Source organism: Sylvia atricapilla, chromosome W (assembly GCF_009819655.1).
Source record: "Sylvia atricapilla isolate bSylAtr1 chromosome W, bSylAtr1.pri, whole genome shotgun sequence".
NCBI classification, from domain to species: domain Eukaryota; kingdom Metazoa; phylum Chordata; class Aves; order Passeriformes; family Sylviidae; genus Sylvia; species Sylvia atricapilla.
Genome location: NC_089173.1, coordinates 3,401,706 through 3,413,992, shown reverse-complemented (window position 1 = coordinate 3,413,992; position 12,287 = coordinate 3,401,706). Strand labels below are relative to the sequence as shown.

The following is a 12,287-nucleotide window of genomic DNA, read 5'->3' as shown; positions in this document are numbered from 1 at the left end:
TGTTATGGGTTAACACAGTTTAGTTTTTCATTAAAGAAGAATACTGCCTTGTCAGGACTTAATGATTTCTTATAGAAGGCACAAGCACCTATCAGAGCCTACTTTTAGATACTAGCATATTATTTGACCACTGAGGACGCTGAATGCGACTTTTGGGAATACTCATATAGAATCTTGATTTTGTCCAAGATGGTTCTTTTTCCTTCCAGCTTGCTAGTAGGTAACACCGAGTAGGGGCCGCTCTGTGGAGCTACCCCCTGCTGGGGGGGGATATGGCCTTAGCCTGGTCGGGCCTCATCAGCTGCCAGTGGGAGAGGGGGAGGCTGCAGCTTAACATCAGCTAATTTTAAAGCCTACCCCAAGCTAGCTGAGCCAGGGGAGATGTCCACTGGGTCCCCTTGATAACAACTACAGGCCCAGTTGGGCTAAGCCCACCCTGATTGTCACCAAAGAGTGGGCAGGAGGTATTTTATAGTATTTATAATTTCTGACTGCCCAGCTGCTCCGAGCTCTGATCTCTAAGTGCAAGTTCTCCCCCCGCTCAGTGTGGCCTTAAAATGTGACACTGTAAGCCACATCCGAGAGAGAGCACCTAGACAAAAAAAAAAATTAACTCTTTTTTAGCACAAAATTAAACTTCCAGTGCTCTAACCTTCCCTAAGAGAGAAAAAAAGGACAAATGGATTGAACTATAAGAAAACACAGCATGAAGTCAGTGAAAAGAGAGTGAAAGTCCTAAGTGGGACAAAGGAAGAAGAGTGGCCTCATTTAGCTGGACTTTTCTAGTGAAACCATAGAAAATGGACTATTTCCTATAACATATAAGTGCTGTTTAGGGGAGATGCATAGCCCTAGTTAAAAGTTGTAGACTAATGTCGCCCTGATCTTTTCAGCCTTCTGATATTTACATTTTTGTACTGGAGTTTCTCCTGGACTTTTAGGTAAACAAAAAGTGATGTTTTGAAAACTGTGCATTTCTCTTTGGAGGAGGGACAATTGATGGGCTTCTAGGTTGACCAGTGGGGTCGAAGAAGTGTCAACCTCGTTGCCCAATCCCTGCTCAAACTCCAAAAACTATATAAATTGAAACTGAGAAATAAACGTCCCTCTTTCTGCTCTGACAACCTGACAGTGTGAGTGTGGTTCTTTCGTGTCCATCTAGCGACAGACTAATATAATTGAAATTTAATAGAGAATTTTGAATAGAGGAGGAAAAAGTGATATGAAGCACTTTGCTCCTAAGGAAAAAGAAGATCTCTAGTTTTAGAGATGAATATAATTTTGGAAATGGAAGAAAAGAATCCTTGTTTTATACTAGAAGAGGCATCCTGTTGGGGAAGATGAATCAGGGAAACCTTATAAATATGATTGCTTAGCAAAAGATTCTGAAAATATGAAACCTATAATTGGGATAGAAATGAAAGCTTACTTTGAGTTGTAGGATACTGAGTCTTAGTTACTATATAACCTGAAAACAATGGTCTAGCTAGCTGAAGGAGAATCCCTTTTGATTGAACAATACCTTTCTGCTGGCTAAGGGATCCAAAGGTCAATGTAGCAAAACAGAAGTCTAAAGAGTAGTTTTTAGAGTTTAAAATATAACACAGTATGGTAATATAGTAGTTCTTATAGGCTGTATGCAGATTCTATAGGATTTTGTGTCTTGTGTTAGTTGGTCACTGTAAACTAGAATATTCATCACAAAAGGAGATGTAATGTATTGTAACAAAGACTTCTCGCTCTTATTTCTTACCTCTTAGCTCTTCCTCCTCTCCTTCCCGCTACTCTTACCTCTCCTGCTCTTACCTCTTAGCTCTTAACTCTTACCTCTCTTCTTAACTCTTAACTCTTACCCTTCCTCTTCCCCCTACTATTGCTCTCTCTTGCTCTCTTCTCCCTGCCACCTTGCTCTCTCGCTCCCTTCTCTCAGCTCTCACCCTGCTGTTCTTTCTCCCTCTCTCTTTGGGACTTCCCTTCAGCCAAGGCTGGTGACTGAAGGCAAGGCCCTTTTACCCACAACACTTGCAATAAAACCACATGTTCTAGAATATACAGGTCAGCAGAATTTCTTGTCCCAGCTGTCCGCGGATTCGCCTACAGCATCCTTAAACAATACCGCTAATAAGCTCATATGAAGCTGTAAGAAAGGCTGCTAATAACTAGGCATTCACAGTTTACAGAGATTTCTTTCAGGTGGCTGCAGATATGTGACATGGGAGTCACCAGAAAACTGCTTTTGTTTTAGCAATGTCTCCATAAGACTCTTAAAAATCTCTTCTCCCAAAGAACTGATAAAAATTATTTTTAAAATAGTGAAACTGACTAAAAATCACAAGTTTTGTCTCTTTTATGTGGTTTATAGAAAAGTGAACATTTGTGAGGGGAAGAAGAGTGTTTTAAAAGTTTCATTTTTATACCTTTTTTCTCTTTTTAGTGTGTGTTAATAAATCTATTTGTTTACCTTTAAGTTAGGCTTGTTTTGCCTTCTCCTAATCCTATCTCACACCAGAAAAACCACTCAAACCACTACACTAGATTTAACCAACAGAGACAGGTGAACATGAAACCACTACATGATTTGGTTTTTCTGAAATGTATTTTTAAGGATTGAAATTTGACCAGAAAAAAAATAAAAATCACTGTAGCCAAAATGCAAATTTATAGTTTCCTACCATAACATTATGATGACCTAATTAAAAAAAAACCCAAAAAACACCAAAACCAAAATCTATAACAAACTAACAGAACATGTTTTAAGATTTTTCTTTTAAAAAATTAAGTCTCTCAGACTTCAGGAGAGCAGACTTTAGTCTCTTCAGGGATCTGCTTGGTAGAGTACCATGGGATAAGGCCCTGGAGGGAAAAGGGGCCCAAGAAAGCTGGTTGATATTCAAGGATCACCTCTTATGAGCTCAGAAGCAAAACATTCCAGAGAAGAGGAAGCCATGTAAAAATTACAGGAGCCCTGTATGGATGAACAAAGACCTCCTGGAAAAACTTAAACACAAAAACAAAGACAACAGAGGGTGAAAGCAGGGAGAAGTAGCTGGGGAGGAATACAGAGAGATTGAGCAGACAGGGATCAGGTTGGGAAAGCTAAAACCCTGAGAGAATTAAACCTGGCCAGGTATGTCAAGGGCAACAAGGAAAGCTTCTATAGGTACACTGATGATAAAAAGAAAGACTAGGGAAAGGGTGGACCCTCTCCGTAAGGAAACAGGAGACCTGGTAACCCAACATATGGAGAAGGCTGAAGTACTGAATGATGGTTTTGCCTCAATCTTCACTGGCAAGTGCTTCAACCACACTGCCTAAGTCACAGAAGGCAAAGGCAGGAACTGGGAGAATGAAGAACCAACTGCTGTAGGAGATGATCAAGTTCAGGACCATCTAAGGAACCATAGGTCCATGGAACATGATGGTGAGATGCATCCATGGGTCCTGAGGGAACTCACGGATGAAGTTGCTAAGCTACGACCCATCATATTTGAGAAGTCCAGTGAAGTTCCCACTGACTGAATAAAGGGGAAACATAACCCTCAATTTTAAGAAGGGAAATAAGGAAGACCTGAGGAACTACAGGCCAGTCAGTCTCTTCTCATTGCCCAGCCGGATCATGGAGAAGATCCTCCTGGAAACTATGCTAAGACACATGGAAAATAAGATGACTGGTGACAGACAAAATGGCTTCACTAAGGGCAAATAGTGCCTGACAAATTTAGTGGCCTTCTATGATGGGGTTAGAGTGTTGATGGATAAGGGAAGAACAACTGACTTTACCTGGACTTGTGCAAAGCATTTGACACTGTCTGATGCAACATCCTTGTCTCTAAACTGCCCAGACATGGATTTGACAGATAGACCACTCAGTGAATAAAGAATTGGCAGAATGATTGCACTCAGAGTTGTGGTCAATGGCTCAATCTCCAGTGGAGACCAGTGACAAGTGGCATTCCCCAGGAGTTGGTATTGGGACTGGAGCTGTTTAACATCTTTGCCAGTGACATGGACAGTAGGATGGAATGCACCCTCAGCAAGTTTGTCAATGACATGAAGCTCTGTGGTACAGTTGACATGATGGAGGGATGGGATGCCATCCAGAGGGACCTTAACAGGGTTGAGATGTGGGCCTGTGCAAAGTTCATGAAATTCAAGAAGGCAAAGTGCAAGGTCCTGCATGTGGGTCAGGGCAATTACAAGCAGAAATACAGGCTGGGCAGATAATGGTTTGAGAGCAATCCTGAGGAGAAAGACTTGGGGGTGTTAGTTAATCAGACATTCAGGACTTAGCAGGGCTGATTGATAGAGCTTTAAACTAGATTGGAAGGGGGGAAAGGGACAAAATCAGGCCTGCCAGTAATAAGCAATGGGACATGCCAAAATTGGAGGGACTGAGTACTAGTGAGATCCTTCATTCTGTTCCATGAGTTGTTGGCTACACTGAACTGCCCTTGAAATGTTTCTATACCACCATGAACAGCATGAGGAACAAGCAAGAGGAGCTTGAAGCCTTGGCCCAGTCCAAGAGATATGACACCATTGGCATAAGTGAAATCTGGTGGGATGGGTCTTGTGACTGGTGTGCCATGATGAATGGTTACAGGATCTTCAGGAGGGATAGGCATGGCAGGCAAGGGGGGGGAGGGGGCATCGTATGTAATGGAGAGGATGGAATGTAGGGACGTTGAGAGGAATGGGTTAAAAGCAGAAGACTGGTGAGGCAGATTGTAAATAGATCAAGTGACCTTGCAGCTGGGAATTTTGCTAGATAAGTCTGTGTGAAAAGCAGGCCACTGATCCTCTAGCATTGACCGAGTTTAATGGTGCCTGTGTCTCTACTTGAGTGCTTCTGCCTGGGTTTTGCTTTGGGGATCACCCAGTTAGTGAGATAACAGAAATAAATCAATTATTTGTGTTCTAGCCATGAGTTTGTGGTTGTTCTGGCTGCCTGCCGGTGTCAACTCCCACAACAGAGCTTGCAGTTGGTGATGGCACGTGGTTGAGAGCCTCCGGGTAAGGATTAAGGGACAAACAAATATAGTGAATGTCATCATGGGAGTCTACTATAGGCCATCCAGCCAGGAACACAAACCCAGTGAATTAGTCTAGTCATTAGTGGGGTTTTGCAGGGCTCTATCTTAGGCCAGTGCTCTTAATTGCCTTCATAAATACTAAGTTTGCCAATGACATTGAATTGGGAGGAGCTGCTGACTCCCTCGAAGGCAGAGAGGCCCTGCAGAGGAACCGTAAGAAAATAAAGGGCTGGCCAGTCCCCAACATTTAAAAATGATGAGTGCCGAATTCTGCACCTGGGATGGGACAACCTTGGATGTACCCTCTACTCTGCACTGGTGTGGCCTTACCTTGAATATTCTGTGCAGATCTGGTGACCGCAATATGAGAAAGATATTAAACTATTAGAGAGCACCCAAACCAGGGCAACAAAAATGGTGAAGGGCCTTGAGGGGAAGCCGTATGAGGAGTGGCTCAGGTAACTTGGTCTGTTCAGCCTGGAGGAGACTGAGGGGAGACCTCATTGAAGTCTACAACTTCCTCGTGAGGGGAAGAGAAGGGCCAGACACTGATCTCTTCTGTGTGGTGACCAGTGACAGGACCTGAGGGAATAGCCTGAAGTTGTGTTAGGGGAGTTTTAGGTTGGATATTAGAAAAAGGTTCTTCACCCAGAGGGTGGTTGAGAACTGGAACAGGCACCCCAGGGCAATGGTCACAGCACCAAGCGCGACAGAGTTTGGACAACACTCTTGGGCACATGGTGTGACTCTTGGGGATGGTGCTGTGTAGGGCTGGGAGTTAGACTTGATGATCCTTGAAGGTCACTTCCAATTCAGCTTATTCTGTGATTCTTGTCATCCATGTGCTTAGAGATGGCCTCCAAAATGAGATGCTCCAACAACTTTCCAGGGATCGATATGAGGCTGACTGGCTGGAAGTTCCATGGATATTCTTTCTTGCCCTTTTTGAAGACTGTGGTGACATTTGCTTTCTTCCAATCCTCAGGCACTTCTCCTGATCATTATGACCTTTCAAAGATGATTGTGAATATCCTAGCTATGGCATCCACCAGCTCTCTCAGCACTTGTAGATGCATCCTGTCAGGGCCCATGGAGTTGTGGATGACAAGCTTGCATGAGTGTTCTCTAATCTAATCCCCCTTGACACAAGAGTCTTTCTTCCAAGATTCACAGAATCACAGAATGGTTTGGGTTGAAAGGGACCTTAAAGATCATCTAGTTCCAAGCCCTCAGCAATGGGCAGGGACATCTTCCACTAGACCAGGTTGATCAGAGCTCCATCCAGCCTGGCCTCCAGGGATGTGGCATCCACAACTTCTTTGGGCAACCTGTTCCAGTGCCTCACCACCTTCACAGTAAAGAATTTCTTCCTAATATCTAATCTAAATGTACCTTCTTTCAGTTTGAAGCCATTCTCCCTTGTCCTGTCACTCCATGCTCTTGCAAATAGTCTCTCTTCATCTTTCTTGAATACTCCTCTCAGGTACTGTAAGGCCACAATTAGGTCACCCTGAAGCCTCTTCTTTTCCAGGCTTGTCCTGGGTTGTAGTATAGGACGTATTCTATTACCATCTTCATGAACTGATGAATCCAATTGTTGGAGCAGTGCTCTTCCCAGGCCCCCCTCCCTCTGGGGTGCCTTCTGTTAATGGCTCATCAAATGCCTTGCTGCATGACTCATAGATAACTCCCTCTGGGAGCTATCTCTAATAGGCCATCAAGGACCTCCTGTATGACTCATCATCCCATTGTGAGATGCTCCGCCCAGGGGGAGGAGCCAAGCATTCTCACCAAGATATAAGCTTGGATTTGGAACAGTACAGGCAGCTTTTACCCACTGGATTCCCAGAGGACCAGAGCTATCAATTTTTTGGCACCAACATCCAACCTCATTTGGTTTTAATCACGTTTTTTGTGTATATTTCAAACCTTTCTGAGTCCAATCTGTTTTATTCACAGAGGCTTAGTTTCCTTTGGTCTTCTGTCTTAAATCAGTTCATAACATGGGTTTGCGTGTCAAGGTTTTGGTAGTGAGGGAGCTATGGGGTGGCTTTTCCAAGAAACTGCCAAAGCCTTTCCTATGTCCAGTGAAGCCAACACCAGCTGGCTCCAAGATGAACCAAGTCTGAGCCAATCAGTGACAGTAATAACACCTCTGTGATAGCATATATAAGAAAGGGGGGAAAAGTTATTGTGCAGAAGCAAATTGCAGCTGGAAAGGAGTAAAAATTGTTGGGATTTCTTAGAGAGTGAAGACATGATTTATATTTGGATTGATTGAGGGTGAGCAATTCCAGATTCGGCCCTTTGGCCTGCAGAGCTTGTGGGCCCCTGAGCCCACAGGGCCTGCAGGCCACAGTGATGAAGTTAGAAATTCACAGTTGTGGCACAGTAGAAAATTCACAGTTTCTATTAAGGTGTTTTGGGAAGTAATGGGTTTCTAAATGTAGAATTGTAGTTATAACACTTTAGCCACCTTAAGACTTAGATAAATAAGGATTGTTTGCATTCTTTGTATAGCCTGTAACTGTAAACTATGTGGTAAACCTATATAACTCGCCGCGGGCAGAGAATAAACGGAATTCGACATGGAAGCCGCATCAGTTGAGACGTGTCGTTTGTCCTGTCTGACCTCCTAATAGTTGGGACCCATTGCTACAGAAAATATATGAGAGAAACAATTATGCAGACAACAAGGTTAGTAGTGAAGGAGGTGCTCTAGCCACCAGAGCAAAGATTCCCCTGCAGCTTGTGGTGTAGACCATGGTGAAGCAGCTGTCTCCCTGCAGCCCATGGAGGTTAAGAGTGGAGCAGGTATCCACATGCAGCCCTTGGATGACCCCATGCCAGAGCAGGTGGATGTGCCCTGAAGGAGGCTGCGACCCCATAGGAAGACAGTGCTGGAGCAGGCTCCTGGTAGAACCTCTGCACCTATGGAGAGAAATGCCCACGCTGGAGCAGGAGAAGGAGTCCTCCCCCAGAGGAGAGAGTGGCAGAAACAAACATTCTCCATTCCCTTGTGCCACCAGGGAGAAGGAGGTAGAAAATCGGGCATAAAGTTAAAGCCCAGGAAAAAGGGAGGGGTGGGGGGAAGATGTTTTTTTAAGAATTGGGTTTACTTCTCATTATTGTACTCTGATTTGATTTATAATAAATTCAATTCATTTCCCCAAGTCAGGTCTGTTTTGCCTGTGACAGTAACTGGTGAGTGATCTCTCCCTTTTGTCATTAATCCTAATTTGCAGTAGGGATAAGATTCTGATTAGACAGATTGATGAGCCAGGTAATTTGAAAAATGTCCAAAAAGAAAAAGCCTAGATATACCATGCACACAACAGTCCTAAAAGATGAAATTTGGATTTGAATAGAATATCCCAAATCTGCACCTGTATGATTCACCATTCTGGATGCAGAGAATCTGGACATACATTATAATGTAGTATAATGTATTATATACCAAATCAGGTTTGGGTAGAACAGAGGCAATTCTGGAACTAAAATTCAAGATCAATCCAATGATACATATCATTAAAAGCATGGAAGTAACTACTGGAAGTATGACTGAACTGGAGCTATTTCTGCATGCTTAGGAGTGCAATGCCACTAGACACAGGACTTATCAGACAGCAGACAGGGCACGCCCAGTGGCATCTGCCAAATGAGTGGAAAAATCTTGAAGTTTTGTCTTTGCTCCCTCCTTCTTTTTTGGTAGACGATGGGTTGGAGGATTGCCCCCTTAGCAAAGTGACATCTTAAGTATAATTACTGGAAATGCAGCTCACCCTACCATTCCCTCTTCATGATATATTGAGAAATGACTCTGCATTCCACCAAGTTGCAGGGCATCACACCACTGATGTGTTATCAGCAGATGTTATCTTTGACACATGCTGCAGTTCAGTGCATGAATACACACTTTTCAGTGATGGTACTTAGGAGATGTACCAGACAAGACAATGAGGCAGAGTTATCAAGAACCCTAAGGCTATGTTCAGAATAAAGGTTGAAAAAGCCATTTTTTTCCAGACTACAGCATATTTTTCCATAAGAAAGAGATTGGACAAGACCATATTTGCCTCACACAGAGCTTCAGACTCCTAGTATACTCATCCAGAACAATGCACCTCAAAATTTGATCAAGTTTTTTTTCCTGGCAGGCAAAATTCCAATCAGATTGTCTGACACCAGGAACAGTAAGGTGACTTCTAACCCAAAAGGCAAAAGCATTCCTTCTGAAGATCTACAACTGCAAGTGGCAAGAGCTAGACAGAGGCAACAGAGGCAAGAGGCAATGGAGCTATGTAGCAGTAAGTGTACAACAGAAGAGATTAACAGAAGTGTCATGAAGAAACTGAAGAGCATTTTTTCAGAGAAGAATGACATCAAATGTTTTGAGGGCATAAGTATTAAAATGTATAGAGCAAGTGGATAAAAATGTAAATAAATGCAGCCTATTTACTTCTGGCACAACCAAAACTTAAGATAGCATTAGCCAAGTGCAATGCTGAAGAGGCTCTGAATGACAAAGCATCTGACTCAGTAGCTGTCCCTAGGAGACAATGGTAGCAATAAAGATACACAGGTCACAGTGAAGCTGGTTAGCAGTGATGAGAGAGCTTTTTACCACAAACAGTTATGAAAAAAGAATAAAGAGAAATTGCCAACTAAAGCAACAATAGTTGAGAAAACAATAGAGACAAATGAAGTCCTAGCTGGACTGCTGAACCATATCTATAAGACAAGGCTGCTACCAATTCCCCTTTCCAAGGTGTCTGTCTCCTAACAATGTCAGGTTTCTGATATTTCTGTTTTCACCAGCCCAGAAAAAAAATATGTTACAAAATCATGTATCAATTGAATTTAACAGACTATGGAGTCCAGCAATAATTGTCTTTGTGCTTCATGCCACTATTATGGCAACAGGGCTTTGTTCCCCTCTCCATGTACACTGCGATTTATTGTATCAGAAATCACATTGAGAAGTTATAATATTGTCATTTCACTAGCGATACCTTCCTGTATTGCTGTCTTAAGGACAAATAAACAGTGAGTCATAGCATCCTGTAGTTGGACAATAATGAGGCTGATCACTCAGGTATTAGCCTGATTACCCATATCTTTTTCGTTTTTGAAATATCTGTGCATATAGAGCCTAGGTCCTGAAAAATTCTCCCGACAAGAGAAAAGTCTCGTAGCCGAAAGTAAGACACAATAAGCACAGCCGCATTCCTGCTCAGGGATCTTTGCCACTGAGAAGGAAAATCCCCTGAATCCCGCTGATTTCGTTTCGCGATGGGGAACAAGGGTTTGCTGAGGAACCGAGGGAAACGCCAAACGGCCGCCCCGCAGCCCCACCGCCCCAGTCCCAGCTCCGGTTTTTTTGGAGGCGCGGATGCCTTTTGTCAGCTCCGGGCTACCATAGGGACCGCAGTGCGGACTGCGCCACGCCCGCCCGCCACTGTCTCCGGGCAGGTCTCGGCGGCGCTAGGTCATTGCCGCAGCCCCTCCACCCCAACAGTGGTGAGGAGGAGGTTCGCTCCCTTTGCCCGCTAGACGCTCCTGGGGATGGACAGTGGTGGGCGGTACACGTCGAGCCGACTGCGGATCTTTGCGCGGACGGCAGCAGGGAGCCGCCGCCGCCTCCAGACGCCGCAGGGGGCCCGGTCCCCAGTCGCTGACCGCCGCGGGCGGCTTCCCGGCGCTCGCAACCGATGGAGGGACTCCGAGTCCGGTAGGACGGGAGGGGCGTGCGCGCAGACGGGATGAAGAGTCCCTCGTGCAATAAAAAGAGGAAACTAGAGACCTAGACTTCGCATCTTATGTCTGTGCCGTGCGTGTGTCTCCCCGATCATAAGCAAGGAGCGGCCAGGCCCCCCACCCCGCCAGCCGAACCCGGTCAGCGCCCCGGCTGGCCCCGCGCGGAAGGGGAAGAAAACAGGGAGCGACTGCCTGCCCTCCGAGGGGAAGGCGTCTGCGGGGTGGGGGCTTCGGCGCTGCCTGCGTCGGCCCCGCTCCCCGCCGTCTCACCTCGCTCGATGTTGGCGATAGCCCGCCGCAGATGCTCTTCGGTTACCAGCTCGCCAATAACCACCAGCAGGTAAAATTTGCTGTCCAGGAAGCGGTGCGAAAGACAGGGCGAGAGGGAGGTGGGGTTGGGGATACTACAGGAGGCTTCTGAATCCATTTCCACCATCACCACGGTGGCCATCGCGGGCGCCTCACTCCTCCGCCCCTCGACTCCGGGATGCTGGGGGGAGAAAGGCCGCTCCGCGGCTGTTCCGCAGGAGGCAGGGAGTGAAGGTGGACGGGGAGGCGGCGGCGCTTTTATATGGAGACGGTGCAGGGCAGGGACCTGGCGAGGAGGAGGAGGAGAAGGAAAAGGGGCGGGGGGGGGGGGGCGGGAAGAGGGAACTGGAGCATCCCTGCACCGCCACTTCTCCAGCATGCACAGCTGATGTCATCTGCGGCAAATGCTCCCCGCGGTGGCCCCCGGAAGCAGGACAAACGCAGGGGGGAGAACCATTTCCTGAGGGGCCGCCGCAAGGGTGGCCTTGAGGTGCACCCCGACCTTTAACGTGACCCCTCCGCCTGTGCTCCCCTGGCTGGCGCAGGTCCGTCGTCCCTCACATATACAACCTTCTCCATTGCCCTCCTGCTGTCTTACCCTGTCTTACCAGACCCTCACTGCAACTCCCCGAGGCTCTCCCAGTATCTCAGCCTTGAAGCATCATAGCCATGCCATGAGGCTCCAGCTGCAACCCTGATGCTGGATGAAGAAAGCAACTCCACTATGCAAGGCCAAGAGTCCAGTCTCCTGCATCTTTCTGTGGCAGTGCAGCAAAATTTTAGCCATATTTCCCTCCCTCCCTACTGGCAATCTAAATATTCTTGTTACCTTTTTTGTTTGGTTTTAAAGCAATTCACTTAATAAGATACTAAAAACATAGGTTTTCTGCACATTTAGATATAGATATATATGACTTATGCCAGAAAAGCACTGTTTCTGGACAAAATGCTTATACCCATACTCTGAAGCATCCAGAAGTTAAAGGGCTTTGCGGAACTAATTTTGACTGGGATCAAGCAATTCCAGGGAGAACTGGTATCAGAAAACATCTACAATTACCAAAACAAAAGCTTGAGTCCTCTTGATTACCATGTAAAAGTTAGACATCTGGTCCCCAGTACTCAGAGACTCATTGAAGAGATAAATTCAGTCACCTCCTAAAATTTTTTTATCCTCCTCTGTTGTGG

General features: G+C 45.6%; 1 protein-coding gene across 1 annotated transcript in view; it reads right to left on the bottom strand.

Annotated features, from left to right (window-relative positions):
- LOC136373321 (microtubule-associated protein 1B-like) overlaps positions 1–11,307 on the bottom strand; it is a 134,186-nt gene extending 122,879 nt beyond the window's left edge. Inside the window, exon 1 of the mRNA XM_066338215.1 lies at positions 11,061–11,307. Within this exon, the coding sequence (XP_066194312.1) occupies positions 11,061–11,241 (181 nt within the window). The 5' untranslated portion in view covers positions 11,242–11,307. The remainder of the gene's footprint in view (positions 1–11,060) is intronic.
- Positions 11,308–12,287: the final 980 nt, after the last annotated feature.